Source organism: Pteropus vampyrus, unplaced genomic scaffold, assembly GCF_000151845.1.
Source record: "Pteropus vampyrus isolate Shadow unplaced genomic scaffold, Pvam_2.0 Scaffold170, whole genome shotgun sequence".
Lineage (NCBI taxonomy): Eukaryota > Metazoa > Chordata > Mammalia > Chiroptera > Pteropodidae > Pteropus > Pteropus vampyrus.
The window spans coordinates 4,386,567-4,405,157 of NW_011888951.1; the positions used below are offsets into that span (position 1 = coordinate 4,386,567).

General features: G+C 32.2%; 1 protein-coding gene across 6 annotated transcripts in view; it reads right to left on the minus strand.

Moving 5' to 3' along the window:
- The window catches only part of OSBPL9 (oxysterol binding protein like 9), a 114,604-nt gene that overhangs the window by 25,602 nt on the left and 70,411 nt on the right, over positions 1 to 18,591 (minus strand). For 3 of the 6 annotated variants that reach the window (XM_011370503.2, XM_023536795.1, XM_011370505.2), the window contains 5 exons: positions 12,314 to 12,409; positions 11,518 to 11,565; positions 10,483 to 10,512; positions 9,654 to 9,704; positions 3,077 to 3,115 (listed from right to left, as the gene is read on the minus strand). In XM_011370503.2, coding sequence (XP_011368805.1) covers positions 3,077 to 3,115; positions 9,654 to 9,704; positions 10,483 to 10,512; positions 11,518 to 11,565; positions 12,314 to 12,409 — 264 coding nt within the window. The remainder of the gene's footprint in view (positions 1 to 3,076; positions 3,116 to 9,653; positions 9,705 to 10,482; positions 10,513 to 11,517; positions 11,566 to 12,313; positions 12,410 to 18,591) is intronic. The other 3 variants (XM_011370504.2, XM_023536796.1, XM_011370506.2) reach the window with 1 other exon arrangement.

Consider the following 18,591-nt stretch of genomic DNA (forward strand, 5'->3'; position numbering starts at 1 on the left):
ATCATTGCCTATTGCACAGCACAGGCATCTAATTTTATGGTCGATAAAGGCAAAGCAATGTATCTTCTATTTGGGGGTATGTGGGGAGGAGGATTTTTTTGACGATTCAGAAAAATACAAACATCTAGTTACAATTTTAGAGGGGAAAAAAAAGTTTAGGTATCTCTGATTTCAAGCCAAGAAATTATTCTGCCAGCATGATGGCATTTTAAAAACAAGACTCCATAGCTTACTGATGCATTTCTATATGGAGAAGGGGAGATTTTAAACAAAGACTTTTGTCAGAGTAAAGTTTAGATGCAACATTTAGAAGACTATACTAGACAAAACCCAAGAAATAACAAGTTCTTTAGCTTTTCTTGATTTGGGAAACTAAACTTCAAATATATATTAAGTAGAAGTTTTAACAGAAAATACTAAAATTAGAAATGCTTTGCTGATGAATGAACCTAAAAAGTATTCATAAGAATTTTAAAGTACTTAATAATGGAAACTGAGATAATGACATTGTCTTTGTAGCATTCTCATTTAAAGTTTACATTAAAAAAAAAACTGTTTAAACCCCCTCTGAATAAAAATTTTAAAATCATTAAATCAGATCTCTTAAATCAAGTGATTTGAACACAAGATTTCTTATCAATACAATAGTCTACCTACCATAAATATTCTGACTGGAAAATAAAGAACCCTTAGAGAAGGAACTCTGAAAACAACCATTAATAATAAAAAATCTAGCTAAGTGAAGTGGGGAAAAGTTTTAAAGGTTTGAGAAAAGCACAAAAGCAGAGGCTTGGGATTTTAATTCCTTAGAATCCTTGCTCCACCAAGGACTTGGCAAGTCTTTTATCTGCTATGGGCCTCACTTTCCCAGTCTGCACAACAAAGAAATGTCTGAATTACACAGTCTCTAAGGGCTTTCTGGTTATTACTTTATGATTCTATTTTCAGATACAAACCAATCTATAATAATGATGTAAGTGTCTCAACAAGTCCTGGAGCTGTTTTTAAATAAAATAAATTCCTTATTTTACATAGTGGTTTTCTCCAAAGGACTCCAAGTGCTTTACAAAGGCAAAATTCCACCATCAGTACACTTTGATCCATAGGAATGAGAACATTATCACCTCCTTATACCCATCTATGACATAAGAAAAATTACTGAAGAGACTAAGAAATAAAATAACTTTGGAAAAAGGGACCAGAATTCTATGTTTCTAATGGAATCTTTTCCAGATGAAATGTAAGATTAGGCTTGTCAAAGGAAACACTTTTATTATATTTTTTTGCATGTGTATTAAAAGTACTCAATAACTTCTGCTACTGTTGTTAACAGAAAATACATCTATTCTACACTTATCTACAGTTCTCGGTCAATCAACCTCAGACTAAAATATGTCAGATTATATTCTACACCTTGCTTTGAAAATGGATGTGCAGAGCTTGAGAAATGCAAACAAATGATAATCCTAAACCCTAATCTGTTGTGACATTGATGCAATATGACATGTAATAAATTGTATGTATGTATGTATGTATGTATGTATGTATGTATGTATGTATGTATCGCTAACATTTATAGAGTACTATTATGTGTTTGCTATGCACCTCACGAAAACCTTCTAAGGAAGAAGTAGTCATTTTTCTTTATAGAGGAAACTAAGACTCTAAGGTTAAGTAACTTGCCTAAGATCACAGCTAGTTAATGGCAAGGCTGGGTGCTAGCAGTCTCGGGCCAAGGCCTAAAACATGAACACTTCTTTTTCAAAATAAAAACTCAAGAAAAAATGTTATAGTCTCTAATCAAATGATTCCAATATGTTTGTTTTCTACAAGTTTAGATTTTCTATGAGTATATATTTTCTAGGTGTTTTTAATTTCAAATGATTAAGCATTTTAGGTATGCTTTATAAAACTATTTTTTAACATAAAAAAAACTAATTTTGTTTTAAGGGAAAAAACATAAAAATAATGCCAACGTGGTTTTCCTAAGGGTCTTTGGGGACCATGAAATGCTAGATAACATATGTAGTCTTTTTCCATGAAGCTTACAATCTTCCTTGATACCTTAGGAAGATACATTACATTGCATTTATGTCACATAATTGTTTATCATCATGGCTCAAACTCCGAATTCACATTGTGAAAAAGAGAAACAAAAATTTCAATGTGTTTAAATTTTAAAAATGTTTCTCTTATCTTTTTCTTAAGAAATATGCGAACAACATAGATATGTAACTTTTTTTCATTTTAACCCAAATGTAAAAATAAAATGCTCATCCTTTCAAGTATAATCATTAGTTTTCAAGATTTATGAAATAAGTTTCCAGATTTCAGACAAGCTGGCATTGTAAAGTCTTAGCATAAAAAAAAAGACTGCTTCAGAAATGGTCTGAAAAGAAGTCATTCAGTTATCATAAAACTTGGGTAGCTCAAACTACAAACTTTCAAACTCTAATTTTCACTTCTAGCTGGGAAATACTAACAACAATTAATTTTCTTATTAGAGGGGAAGTTGAATATAAAGGAAGAGTAAAAAGCTAAAAAGGAAGAAAGAATAAGAAAATGTCTATACGTCAAAGAATTCATGTTACAACTAGTTCCAACAGATGCAGTATATACCACAGTAGCAATGATAGTTAACACAATACACAAACTCTAAAAATAAGATAATAGAAACCTATAAACATATTTAAATAGATTAAGATGTTTCAATATGCCCTCCCTTCATCTGAGAAAAAAGTTTGACAAGAAATGGTAGTACTGTGAGTTATGCCTTATTTAGTCATAAAGCTGCGTATTCATACGATGATTAACTTTTCAAGTTAACACATGCAAAGTGATTCAATATGGACCCACATGTAGAAAAATTTTAAGATTGACATTTCCCCTCCAAATGATTGCTGAAAGATGGACAACTTTAGGAGATCAAGAAAAATTGCAAGAGTCAACAACAAAAAGCAGTGAGTAGATAAAAGAAGAATTTGTGTTGAAAAATAAGTAGAAATTCAGGCTTCTCCTGACATGACTGGTTATAATGCTCTGCAGAAGGGAAATAAAAAGATTAGATTAAACTTACTATAATTCCATCTGCGTGCTTCTCCGCATTACACTGGTCCTTAAGGAGAAATGTTAAAAATATTAACTTCATTCTCTCATTTAAGTAATTACTTGTGTACTTTTTCTCCTATTTTGAAAGCTTATTTTTACTTGATAAGTTACACTGTTAGAAAACGAATTCTCTGCTTCCATTAAGATTTTAATTCCGTTTGTACACTCCTAGCTAAACCTAATTCTATCACTGGCTATACATTAACAATACCAACAGCATAGCTATTATTTTTCCAAGCAGGCATTTAATTGAGCTCACTGTAGAAATATCTTATTGAACTGTGTAGTTACATTGGTACTAACGATTAAATGCAGACATACTAAGTTAGGATTGAAGACCTTGACTATTTATGGGTTCAATTTTATAGTAAATTCCCCAAACTGTTACTGTACTTTAAAGATAAGATAATCTTCTAACCTTCAAAACTCAGGATAAACACCATTTCCCATTTTCTGACTGCTGGCCCAAGAATTATACTAACACTTTTCTAAATAGATAGGCTAATTTTTGTTTCAATAAAAACATAATCACTATACTAAAGGTATGATGATAAAGGGGCTAACACTATCTGGCAAGTATTTTATTATTTTAATCCATATATACTACCAACAACTCTGTAAGGTAGTTATTATTATTATCCCCACTGGACAGATGAGAAAACTGTGTGAGAGAGAGATGTGGAGCCAGAATTCCAATACAGATTTCATGCTCTTAACAAATATGTCATTTTGCCTTACCTCTCCAAGGATACTACTACTTAAGGAAGAAGGTAGTGGAAAGATACCAACACATTATCGTTCCTATAACTATAATCCATCTATTAGTATTATGCAGACAATATATTTAAATTTAAATAAAACTGTTGAAAGCTTTAACTGCATACTATTGGAAAGTTTTCAAGTTCTAACAGAAGCCAATATTTGGTTTTGGTTTTAAACACAGCAGCCAAGTTATATCTCATTTATCTATAACTTTTTCTTTAAGGTATGGAGCGTACTCAAAAATTGATGGGTCGACCAAGAGTAATTTGAAGATTTGGGGATGATTTTTTTTAAGTGTATGTGCAGAAAAGAATTACCATAGCAAACCTGAAAGAGCTATCCTTAGTAAAGCCTGTCTGCAAAGTTGGCCTTTGGCTGGTGTCTAGAAAATTTGACTTCAGGAGGGTTCCGACCACTCTGAATGATATGGATGACTCACTGTGCCTAAACTGTTTAAACAAACAATATGGTTTATGCTGAAGACCTGCTTTCCTTCTGGAAGTCTGGAATCTTGGTAAGTGAAAAGCAGAGAATACTTACATGGCAAGCCTCCAATAAAAATATAATGAGCCTCTCTGGTAAAAAAAAACATTTTACATGTGTTGTCATAATTTGGTGCTGGAGTGATTACGCACATTCTGTATGACTTCATTGGGAGAAGACTCTTGGAAGCTTGTGCCTGGGTTTCTCTGGATTTTGCCCTTATGTGCCTTTTCCTTTTGGTGATTTTGCTTTGCATAATTTTGCTGTAAAAAATTATAACTGTGGGTACAAATATACACTGTATCCTGTGACTCCTCCCAGCAAACTGCCAAACTATGGGTGGTCTTGGGAACCTCTGACACAGTGGCTATCTTTTGCATATTCTTGAGAAGAACTGCATTTTGATGTCTATGTAATTCATGCTGGGATTTCCCCCTTTATTTGCAAAACTGAATTAACTGAATATTTAGAATATCCAAAATTTCAGAAATTCTTAATAGAATCCATTGAAAATAAATGATTGATAATTAAACAAAGAGAAATTGAAATGAAAGTTTCTTGCTCAAATGATACTTTAATTTACCTTTAGCTTTTCTTTATTAATTTCTAAACATTAAAAATTGATTTTTCCAAAGAATTTCTAAGAAATGTTATATAGCATAGTAGATTAAATTTTCCAAAAATGGCTCCAGTAAGAGGTAGAGTTCACGTTCCCTACTCTTGAATCTAGACAGGCCTTTGCGATGGTCTCTACCAATAAGTGTATGTGACTTCTGAGACTAGGTCATGGAAATGCCATAAACTTCCACCTTGTTTTCTTAGAACCCAGCCACCACACTACGAAAAAGCCCAAGTGGTGGTGAAAAGGACTATATGGAGAAGAACCTAAACTCCAGGCTAACTTTGCAGGTATGTGAGCGAGCCATCTTGAAAGCAGATCCTCTGGCCACCCAATCAGGCCACCATAGGTGACACTGCATGAAGCAGAAACTAGTCATGAGGCTTACCCAGACTACAGATTTATTAACAAAATAAATTACTGTTGCTATTTTAAGGCACTCAGTTTTGGGGTGGTTTCTTATGCAGCAATAGATTACTGATAGAATATATTACATTATCTAAGAAAACCACCACTTCTAATTCTGGTATAGTTTAAAATAAACTTAAATATCTAACAACATCACCCTACTCCAAATGTTCTTGATTAAAAATGCATTTTATTTACAAGGTATTTTAAATTAGGGTTAATAATTTTTGTTGCTACTGTGATTTGTCTTTTAAGGCAGAGTCAAATTGACATAAACCCACAGACTATTAAACACCTTACTATCAATCCATTCCCATTATAAACTTTAGGGATTTTGTTCTATTAGTTAAAAAGGTTTACTACACTCATCCCCTCCCCCAACTTTCTTCCACTTTTCTTTTTGTTGTTGTTATTCTGTAAGTAATTCACTAGTTGCCTTTCATGGAGCTCAGCTAAAGCTAAATCTCAAGTGTTACTGAATCAGAGATTCAACATAATTCAATATGAATTATGCTAATGAAACAAAGAAAGGATCTAATGCTACTTCCTACTTAAGTTATACCATATGTTTATCTAGTTGTAAGTACCTCATTCCTTAATACAATGGCTATTCTCCTCTCTGAATATATCAGCATGACAGATCTGGAAATATGACAGTGAACAAAAACATCGGCACCACATAAATTGGGAAGGCTTCTGACCAGAAATTACAGACTCCAGGATTTTTAAAATCAAGCCTACCAACAAAATACATGAAATACACCCATCTTTCTAATGAGGCAATACAGTTTAGTGAAAACTCTCTTAATTATGTACTTATACACTTACTAATTATATGAAATAAAAAATAGACACATTAGGTGATGAAAGAAATTTCTAATTCAAGTTTTATGAGATTCAACAAATGCGACTGGGATAACCACATGCATAAGGAAAAAAAAAATGAATTTGGACCCCTGCCTCACACCACAAAAATTAACTCAAAGTGGATCACAGACCTCAATGTAAGAGCTAAAACTATAAAACTCTTAGAAGAAAATAGGAATAAAATCCTTGTGATCTTAGTTCAGGCAATAATTTCTCAAATGAGCCACCAAAGGCACAAGCAATAGAAGACTGGTGAACTGGACGTCATCAAAATTAAAAACTTGCATACATCTAAATACAGCTGTATCAAGAAAGTGAAAAGATAATCCAAAGACTTGAAGAAAAATTTGTAAATCCAATATCTTATAAGGACTTGTATCCAGAATATGGAAAATAATTCTTATAACTCAGTCGGATGAAAAACTCAACTAAAAAATGGGCAAAGGATTTGAATAGATATTTCTCCAAAGAAGATATATGAATTCTAATGAAAAGATGCTCTCACATTACTATTCTTTAGGGAAATGCAAATGAAAACCACAATGAGATACCACCATAATGGCTATAACCAAGAAGACAATCATAAAGGTTGGTGAGAATGCGGAGAAAATGGGAATGTAAAATGGCTTTGGGAAACAGTTTAGCAGTTTCTTAAAAAGTTAAACATTGTTATCATTTGACCCAGTAACAGCACTCATAGGTATATACTTAAGAGAAATGAAAATACAAAAACATTACAGGCAAATATTCATAGCAGCAGTATCCATAATAGCCAAAGAGTGAAAACAACCCAAATATTCATCAACTGATGACTAAACAAAATGTAGTATATCCAGTCAATGGAATATTACTCAGCAATAAAAAGGAGTTAAGTCTTCATACATGGATGAACCTTGAAAAAATTACACTAACTGAAAGAAGCCAGTCACAAAAGACCGCCTATGGTATGATCCTAAGTATATGAAATGTTCACAATAGGCAAATCTAGAGACAGAAAGTGGATTAGTGGTTGCCAGAGACTGCAAGAAGTGTGAGACTAAGGACAGCGAGAGAAAGAAATATAAGAAATAACTGTTCAATAGGTATGATATTTCTTTTGGGGGTGATAAAAATGTGCTAAAATTAGATTATGGTGACAGTCGCACAAATTTGTAAGTACACTAAAAACCATTAAAGTGTGCACTTTAAATCAGTGAACTTTATGGTATATAAATTATATATCAGTAAGTCTGTCTTTAAAAAGTTGACAAGAAATTAACAAATACATACTGATGAAAACAAAAAAATCTACGCAGAAAAATATTCTGGGGAGAAAACCTAGGATCCAAGGACAACTTAAATATACAATCTACTTTAAAAGTATCTATGGTCAGACAACTCAGTTCTGAAAGGATAATCTAGACCTGTGCTGTGCAGTTTGGTAGCCACTAGTAGTCACATGAGGCTACTAAGCATTTAAGTGTGGCTAGTTTGAAGTGTAAAATATACCCAGGATGTTTGAGACTTGATGCCCCCCAAAAAGAGAGAGAAAGAATATGAACCATTTTATTAATGAATTTTTATACTGATTACATGTTAAAATGACAATGTTTTTGACACACTGGGTTAAATAAAATACATTAATAACATTAATTTCACTTGCTTATAGGAGTTGTGGCATATGGTCATATCACATAATTTTGATGAAGACCTGGTCAAATCCCTAGCTATAGGAGTCTCTCAGATTATCTCTGCTCTGCTCTTTCTCCCTGCCCCATACTTGCTCTGTGGTTCCTCATGGGTGGAACACTAGCTGTCTCTATATACTGTACAAAGGAAGAATAAAGTCTTCTGAGCTAATACAGCCCACCTGAAAATCCCACTAAACAGGTGGTGCCCATGCTCTGCCACACAGTAGACTCATCTGGAAGTTTAAAACTCCCAATGCCCAGGTGATACTCCATACTAATTACAACAGAATGTCTGAGAGCAAGAGCCAGGAATCAGAATTATCAATGATCTCCAGGTGATTGCAATGTGCAGCAAAGTTTGGGAACCACTGCACTAATTATTTGGACAGAATGAAACTTTTAGGAGTGAAAATTAAAAGGAAAGAATCAAGATTAGAAGGAGCTTAAAATTCTACCTATAGTATGTTGCCTCTAAGCCACTAATACTAAATCAAACCCAAACAATTAAGGTATCAAATTAGCTATTTTCTTATCTTTTTTGGGGGTCTTAGATGGAATATTTCTCTCAAAGTAGCTGATTCCAATATTTTATTAATTTTCCAGTAAAGAATAATCCTCCAAAATAACAGTTAATATTCCCATCGGTAATAGATGGAAATTCTCCCATTTTTACCAATATGTGATAGTCACTTTAAATTTTATGACCTCCTAAAACTTTTTAAAAATTTAACAAACACTTACTTAGGATTTGTTATATGCCTGGTACTAAGACTAATTCATTTAAATTTCACACCACCAGTAAGAGTACAGGTACTATTATTATCTGTATTTTACATAGGAGGAAACCAAAGCACAGAGAGGATAAATGAACTTTCTCAAGTGGTAGAACAAGAATTCAAACCCAGTCTGGCTGCAGAGTCCATGCTCTTAAAGATAACTGCCTCACAATATCATTTAAAAATCCTGTATCTTAATCACAAATTAACTAATCAGGCTGACCCAAAGATTAATTTATAGGATAGACCATCACAGTAAAACAGAGAGGTGGCTAAATAAAAAAAGCAAACATATAGTGGAAATACTAAACCATGTAACCATTAAAAATTATGTATTAGATAATTTACAATTAAAATTTACAATTAATTACCAGGCCCCTACTATGCGGCAGGCAACTGTTCTAGGCACTGAGGATACAGTCGTATTATGGACAATACCGTGGTATTACGGACAATACCGTGGTATTACAGACAATAACTCGAAATGTATTTTAGTTCATGAATAAGGAACAGCAGTTAAAGTAGTGGTTCATTAACGTAGTTCAGTACCAGAAAAAAATCTTTAACACAATTATAAAAAAATATACCTTGGTTATACTCTTCATTATAAATGAGAAAAAGAAGTCTACTGAAATTTAATTCTTTGCTAAGAAAAACATTTTTGTGAAAGGTTTTGCAAAGCATGTCCCGGTTCCAAGCAGTGAAAATGGATAAAATGGAAGGAAGGGGTGAGTCATTCAAACATGTTCCCTTTCTACCCAGCCACCATCAGAAATTACCTTATCAAAAACAGGCACATGCTGATAACGTAACATCCAAACACAATAGTTATCCAATAGTATCAGGAACTCCACAATACAATTTACTGTAGAAAGGTATATATTTCAGAACTGAGTTTTTCAGCTACGTATAATTTTTAAATACCATTAAATGAAGTAATCAAAAGTAAAATTTACTTACTTTAGCAATTTGCAGCAACACAATGCAGTGCTTAATTGATTCTACCATGCTCTATAAAAACAAAACACTGATTTTAGGATCTTGTCCTGAATAAGATTGTCATGTGATGTTAAAGCTTAAAATATAAAAATGAGTTCATATGTTCAGAGTTTAGGTCTATACTATATAAGAAACACCTCTGGATATCCAGTGGGTTTTTAAATATTGACAGTGTCAAATGAAGTTATCATTAGCAACTCTATGAATTATTAAGGAATACCAAAAAAATGTTAATTTATACTGAATAACATCTAAATGGTTTTCAATACTTCAAACACACAGATATAAGTCTGATTAACTTCCAAATTCTTAGATCAACAGCAGGCAATCTCATTGTAAATTCCTAAAACGCCCATTCAAGACTTTTATGGACTTATGAAGAGTAAAGAATTCTATCAAAGGAATACTATTTTGCCTGTTTTTAAACGCTTTTATCAAAATACAACTCTTACTAGTAGACCATTATATGTCAGAAGGCCAGTATATCAGAAAACTTAAATCACAATATATTTTAAGTATATGCTGTGCATGGATGACACTTTTTATCCAAGGATCTCAAACAGACAAGAACAGAAACATAAAATGGCACACAAAGTCAATTTCAATTAGAGGGATTATTCTATTCATTTAAATTCTTTTAGAAAATAATACAACTCTTTAACACCCTTGTAAAAATTCATAAAAATTACAATCTAAATTGCTCTTCTAACAGCAGCACCTTAAAATATAAATAACATTTTAAAGTACTATTTCTAATGTAAAGCCAGAGTTTATCAAACACATAACTTACATTTGTTGTCTCTTTGAGAGTTTCAATTTTCTGTGAAAAATAAGTTTAAACAGAAATAATCAGAAGCACAAAATGGTATGTTTTTTTTACTGCATTTAAAGAAGTTTACCAAAATGTACTCATCACTCTAAGTGAGTGCAGGCAGGTTGGGAAGGGAATACTTTTTGTTATACTTTTTTATTTAAATCAAATATTTAAATTAAAAATTCCAATATTTTATGAATTAAATCTTCAAATTAGATTCAATTAATGATTTGTAAGAATATAAAACATTCTTATTCTTTCCCTAAAAACAAGTTTTGCCTTTCTATAGATCCACTAAGTGATTTTAAAATGCTTATTTTAGATTTACTTTAAACTTTGCTAAGTTGTTTAAAAATGACATGGAACTAAATTCTAAAACTAGGACTGGAAAGTGAGCGAAACATGAGTTACGACTATTACCAACTGTAAAAGTGCCCAATGCAACACGATGGTTAGCAGAAATGCAAAAAAAAATAAATGATGCTGCATCAGGAATTTTATTCAAGGAGAGGAAAATGTAAATGTGGGGGGAAGGGGGGCCGGGGAACAATATTCACACTACAAAGTACCTACCAGAAATTCAAAGGGCGGGGGGCAGTAGCAGAACTATAATTAAAGTGAGACTTGCTTTGTTTCCTCATCTGTGAATTCTTGTTCATTCTGAAAATTCTTGCCAGTTTGTTTGTTAATGTCTGAAGTGACCACATGTAAATTTAATAACTTTCTACCTTCAACATATGATACCTGAAGAGGAAAGAACTTATTCCTAGAAAGGTGGTACTCAAAAAAATGGTATTATACTAAAATTGCGTACACTATCCTTTTGTTTAATTATGAAACCATAACTGAAATTCAACAGAAAACTCTCCTTGAAGTCTATATGGCAATACTATCATAATAGGTCAACAGCACTATTACAGTAGGTTAAAAACACCGAGGTCCTTCTGTTATTTCTCCAAAAAGCTTTTGTATGTAAAAATTTTAAAGTTGAAATCATGATTATAAAGTTACCTTTCTCTGTTCATCATCTTTGCAGTTTTGAAGTTTGTCATCAAAAAGCTACAGGATTTAAAAAACTTGATTACAAAATCAAGCCACTTTACCATATCGTATCTATTTACTAAACATAGAAAAGCAAATTTTACTTCTTAAACTCATTTCTTCCAGAGGTGATATACATGTATTTTCAAGGCACTGTGTCAGGTCAAAGTCTACTGAATTATTTAAACAGTCAGGATCAATTACTCTGATCACAAACCAAAGAAACAAGATGGCTTTTAAGAACTAAAAATATCAGTTCAAACCTAAGTTTTTTCTACTTTGTGATCCAAGTTTATCAACATTCCTCTTTTTCCCTAGGACCTTTAGTTGTAATTAACTTTAAAGTATGAATTGAAGGAGATGATTAATTTCAGTAATGATAAAGTAGAGAATTACCACTCTCACTCCCCCACACCCCAAAAAAGGAAAAAACAAGGCTTTAGAAGTAGAGCCACTTAAAATTTACTATCTCATACAATTTTTAAATAGAATGTGAATTTAATCTTGTCTTATTTTCTAATTATGTATAAATATTTACCTTTTTTAATAACTAAAAAAGTGCAGTATGTACACGCACTACTTACCAATATAATTAGAGATAAAGATCTCTGAATAAGTCACGCAGATCTTTTAATAAGTCAGCATTAAAAACTGTTTTAATACCGCATAAGGGTTTTAAATTAAGAGCAAATAACGTTTTACTCAAAATCGAGCTCAGTAACATTTGCTACTTTTTATCAATTCAATATATAAACTAATGCCATACCTTTAATTGCTCTATCAATATTTGTAGGTAAGCATCGGCCTCTGTAAGTTTCTTATCAAAGTCTTGGACACTAGGAACAAATCCTGAATCCAAACCCTAGAGAAATATAAAATTTGCAATAAATCTAATAGTATCCAAGCAATGTTTACTAGTACAAAAGGTACTTTATCCTTCATATGTGACATTTCAATTTTTTTTAAAAAAATAGTACTTCTACATATATAATAGGTTTTTTTAAATTATCTAAATTCTTCAAGAATAGTATTATATTAATCTTCCTCATGAACTTCTAGCACCATTCCCTTTTCATCAATTAGTACATGCTAGTGCTCAAATTAGTATTTACTCTGCTCTTCAGGATCACTTTTTCTCCCAAAAGCCGCATAACGGTTCCTAGTCACCTTCAGAGCAACAATATTTTAGCTAAAGAAACATATACAAAATAAGCTAGATTACCTTCTATTTCCCCCCTTTTTGTTAAGTCCATTCCTCCAGTCTTGTAATCTTAAACTTCATATTCTTACTAGTTCTCCCATTCCCTAACCTACCCCATTAGCTCTGATGTTTTCCTCCTTCTCTTTTAATTAAAAAAGAAAAAAACAAAATCCTCACCTCTTCTAAGAAGACTGCCCTAAGTGAAAGTGACAACACTTCTGTCTTAATCAAGTTCCCTACTCACTTTCATCCTTGGCAGGAATACTACACTCTGGACATGGTGTAAATGTTTATTTATTTAGAAGGCCCATTTATTTCTCAGTTTAACAGTCTGGCCTTTAGCATGTCCTACTTTTTGTATACTAAAAATTTTAAGCTCCAAGAGCATGGAATTTCTCTGTTTTAACTTTACTCAAAAGAAACTTTTGAGTTCTTAATCATCTCTGACCAAAAAACACATCAATCCTGGGTATAAAAGACAAAACAGAGATTGTGAAAGACTACCAGCTTGCAATATTTGCATGCCCAGATGTCATGCAGTTAAACAGGGAAATAAGGGTCAGGAACCACTAATGTCACAATCCCAACCCTACCACAAAACTCTGTACTAAATGGGTGCAATATAGTGGTTCAACCTACCACACTTGAATTTCACATGCCATACTTGACTTTCACTTGTCTTACCTTTCCTTCCCTGCCTTCTGCCAAAACTTGCTGATGATCCATTTCACATTCCTCATTTTAGTAAACTGAGGTCAGAGTTCGCTTTTTTACTCCAGTTCCTCATCTTTGCATAACTTTATCATTACTAAAGCATTTCACAGCCACTATCTCAGACACCATATTGAGCCCTGGTACAGTATTGTGGAAACAACAATAGGTTGGCAAACCTGGTTTCTAATTGCAGCTCAGTCACTAATAAGATATTGTGACACTCTGAGCTGCTGCTTTCTTACCTGCCAAATACAGGCATCTTTGTCCTACTAATATTAATGTGGCAGCTACTACCTCTACTAACACTATGAATTACTATTACTATTGTTGCTCTTCTTAAACTAAAATTTAAATTCTAAATCAAAACATTAAAAACCTAAGTCCTGTTAAGGCCATGGGAAAATTATCTTGTAATGCATTTTCCTTTTCAAATTCAAAGGCAATAAAACTGCCTACATTTTTTAAATACATGTAAAGAAACTGCTTGAAATGAGTATTGAAAAACTCCTTCCCAATGAGAAGCCATGTATAAAAACAAAGTTTAAGAAAGAAAAATCATAATAAACAATGTATGTAAAACCCAGATATATTTATAAAATTATGGTTAAATATCTTCATTTTTAAAGATAACTCAAAAACTCCCTACTAAACATTTACAATGTAAAATGATAATAAAAGAAGCGAAAAAGGAAGGATAAATCCATCACATTTCAGAGATACTCTATAGGAGATACTAAGAAAGAAGGGAGTAATTTATCTCCAAATATTAGAAGAACTATGTGGCTTGGTTTCTGTTTTGTTTCACAGAGCAACATAATATCATTATCATTAATTTAATTATAATACCCAGTTAAAATAGCTAAAAACATTGTTTTTGATAAATTTTAAAAAGATCAATAGCACATTCAAAAATGAATAAAAGAGAGAGCATCTAAATAAGGGAGAAAAGTGATTTCTAAGAATTTTCTCTCTTCTGAATCCACTTAGAATCATCACTTTAAAAATTTAATTAATATATCCTTTTGAACAAATTACTATCTCATTAAAAATCCTCTAGTGAATAAATGAAAACAAATTAGATTTAAATTACTGGTATCTGAAACCCACCTGAATTAATTCTTCAGAAACAACCCTTTGATGTTGCTATAATCATATGAACCTCATCTTGGCTCTCTTCTCAGACATGCCTCTAGATAATCTTTTACAACATTACTGTACCCTCAGAATAAACTCCACATGGCACAACATCCAAGTCAAAGAGCTACTCATCAATCCATCTTTCTTTATTTAATGAATATAGGAAGTTTATTACAATAGTTATTAGCTTAAAATCCCTGAACTGGCCTAAACTCCCTTGCAGAGTAATCCATAAATCTTTGGTTTACTTAAGAAAATCTACATATATAGTTGCCCCATCTACAGTCAATAAAATAACATATACAAATTTACCAATAACATGGACATGTAATTGATAGTAATTATAATGAAATACAAGTTTTCACTATACACTGACTTAAAATACATAGAATCAAAGCCACCTAGTCCAATCTCTCACTCATAGAAGTAACTTTTACAATGTCTTTGAAAGTCATCTAATCTTGGCTTTAGTATCCAAAGAAGACAAGGAACTTATTACCTCCTAACAGTCTTTTTCATAAAAATTCCTTAAAGTCATAACTATTCCTCTTCCCATTCACGATTCACAATATAAGGCACTACATTTATTCATATCCTTTTTAATGGAGTTTTGCTTTAAAACAGATCATAACAACAATAAGGTCCTTTACCATGCTGACAGTGGCCTATCTTCCTTTGAAAAGAACTCAGACAGGGCAAACTCTTTAAGATAAGAGTGTAACTTCATACTTCTTACAGAGACATCTTACAGTAGCTCTTGAGAACAGCAGGTTGGGTGTCAAGCAGAAATACTTTCTAGTATTATCTCACATCTATCCCATTTTATCATATTAAATATTTAATTGATTGACTTCTCTGAAGGATTAAAAGCTTCATGAAGGCAGAAACTGTGCCATTCATTCAACATTATACTCGCAGGGCTCAGTGTCGAATGATTGTAATGGCACTGACTGCAGCATGTGGCAACTGCCGATGCCAAGATACCAGTCTTCTTCATGACCACTTTTCCTTGGCCTTTCTGTTCAAATTCTCTTTCTCTTTTTCTACTCTCTCACTTTTTTCTTCATATCTGTCTTTCCCTTTTGTCTATATCCTTCAGTAGTAATTGAAGGTTGTGTTGCATTTCTGGCGCTCAGGACCAAAGATGCTGATGCTCCCTAATTTATCGTATTGATGAACCATAGTTCTAACTTGATGATTTCTGTTCAAATTCATTTAAATATAACTATTACTCAGAAATAAAGACAAAATGGCCTGTGATGTAAAAAAGAAGTTAAATTAGAACCTCAATAGAAATCAAACTCAAATCTAACCATAAAATTAGAAAGCTATGTAAAGAAGAAAAATCACTTATGTGGCAAATATGCTCAAACCAATATAGTCTCCAGTTTTCAAGAGTACTTTGCTAATAAAGAAAGTTAAAGTATATATATAAAGTCAAGAAAAAGTAACTCATGATTTTTATATCAGCCAGGATTTAAACTATGTATCTAGTTTAAAATATATACATAGAGAGAGAGAGACACACACACACATCTGGCCTCCTTTAAGGAGAATTTAAAAAATAACATCTAGACTAGCAGAAGAATATCAAACTGCCTCAAAATGGTATGTAAGTACTCCCAACTATCTTTCTAATATTTATGTTGAATAGTATCACTTTTCTCAGAAGGTACTTCAAAGCTAACAAATGTCGGCAAAATTAAATGAATTCCTACTGATGAGTTGGGACATTAAAAACTATACTTCATACATACATACACATAACTGAATGCATCACCCACATTAAAAAGAAGACTATTGCAAGAGATGTCTCTAAAGTACACATGAATTATAGCTGCTTTGGAGAGGCATTCCTTAGTAAAACAGTACAGGAGGCAAGTTTTGAGACAGAGTGAGGACTTTTAAAGTAATTCCTGCTGACAGAGGAAGACTAATACACAGTGGAGGTAAAGGTGGTAAAAGGTGACTAAGGTCTTCTGAGGTCAGAATCAGGAAGTAAGACACGGGTAATTTAAGGAACTGAGGAGAATACTATTACAGGAAGGGCTACGGCTGACTAACAACATTGTAAAAAGGAATTTACAAATGAGTAATTATTTTCATATCAAATCTTATTTCACAGAAAAAACTTAAAGGACTAAGTACTCTATACTCAATGCTTTCTCTTATATAGAACAAAATAGCACATAATAAAAATGTTATAAAGAGAAAAGAAAAATGTATTAGAAATAGAGACATTATTCCATGTAAGTCTCTTAGAAGTTGAGAACAACAAGAAAATAGAGTAAGTTATCAGATTTGTAAAAGAGAGTAACAGCTTAAAAATTCAACAAAGGAAAAACAGAGAAAACAAGCCTTCTAATGAAAAATAAATGGCATGAATCAACAAAAGTAGATGATTGTTAAAAATTAGCAAAGCACACATCCTATAATTAAAATAATGAGAACTTTGCAGAAATGTTGTTTTGATTAAAATATGAGAATATTTGGAAAGTTTATGTTCACAATCAACAATTTGAGATGACATGCATCACAGATACACTTTCATCCAATGAAAGAAGTATAGGGCATACTTACAATTGAATCACTTACAATTATTTTTGAAAATTCAAGAACTGGAGAGATACCAGAAGACTGGAAAAAAGCAAGTGTGGTACTGATCTTCCATAAAGGTAAGGAAAAGAGAGAATAGAAAGTTACCATGCTGTGAGTCTGATATCAATAATTAAGTAAAGGAATAATAAGAGAAAAATCTGTAACTACACAGAGGAAAAGTAGATACATGAGCAGCAAAGCAAGTTAAAAAAACAAAAAAAGGAAATATATATGCCAAACTTAATAGCTTTTTTGTTCCTTAGAAATTTGTCAGCAAATTAAGTTTTCTGAGAAAAGACACCATTTTTGTCCCCTTATTAAATGATTTAAAAGTTGGCTTAGTGATGAAAAAAGTGTGTTAAAGAAACCAGAAATATTAATAAGACTATGACTTCATGGGGAGTATACTAGTCTGTAATTTCCTTAGATTATTGCAAATTTGGAAACACTTATAATCCCTATTATCTCTGTGGTGTATCCACTTCAGCTAAAGAATGGGATTTAGAGGTATAGAGAAGTTCTAAGGGTAAGAATTTCTCCCTTAATCCTAAAGAATACCCAGCTATCAGTTCATTTGGAGTGAATATCATCAATTCAAAAATGTCCATAAAATTGAAACTATTATTAAACTCTTTCCTCCACTACACCTTCAGGAAGATATTTTCCATTTAAATCAATGTCTTGATAACCTAAGGCTCCAAATTAATAGTACACAGTATTATTAATAGTACACCAAATTAACAGAACACAGTAGCTATTGCTTTCTTACCAACAACTGCTAAGTATCCCAAGAATGCCCTAAAAAGTAAGGCCTTTTTCCACAGTTTTAAGTGAACAATTCTAACCTCATGGATTGACCATGGATGAATAATATATATTAAAACCTTTTCAGAGCATTTGGTCCTCTGCTATATACTTTATAAGTTTTCTCATTTCATTATTACGACATAGTAAGGCAAACAGATATTAACCCTATCTTACAAGTGCTTATTACACAAATCATCTAGTGGGTTTTTATTTTTTAAATTAGAATTTCAACCTAGTCTTTTGAATTCAAATCCATTATAATTTTCTATTAAATCACAATGATATGTGAAAAGAATTCATGGTATAAGAGAACTAAAATGTAATCTAAAAATTGCCTGATGAAGCTTGATATAGTGAAAATGAGCATAACCTTTAAGGTTTGACTGATAGTGTTTTAAATCCTAAATCTTCAACTTCCTAACCAATTATCTGTATAATCTGGCCAAGTTACTTTTTCCATTTCCATTTTCTTATGAGAGATGGGTATAATAATAAACCACTCAAAGCTGCTGGAAAGATAAAATGAAAGATTATATGTAAAGTAACATAATAGGTGTTCTACTTCTTCTTCATAATTTGAAATCATA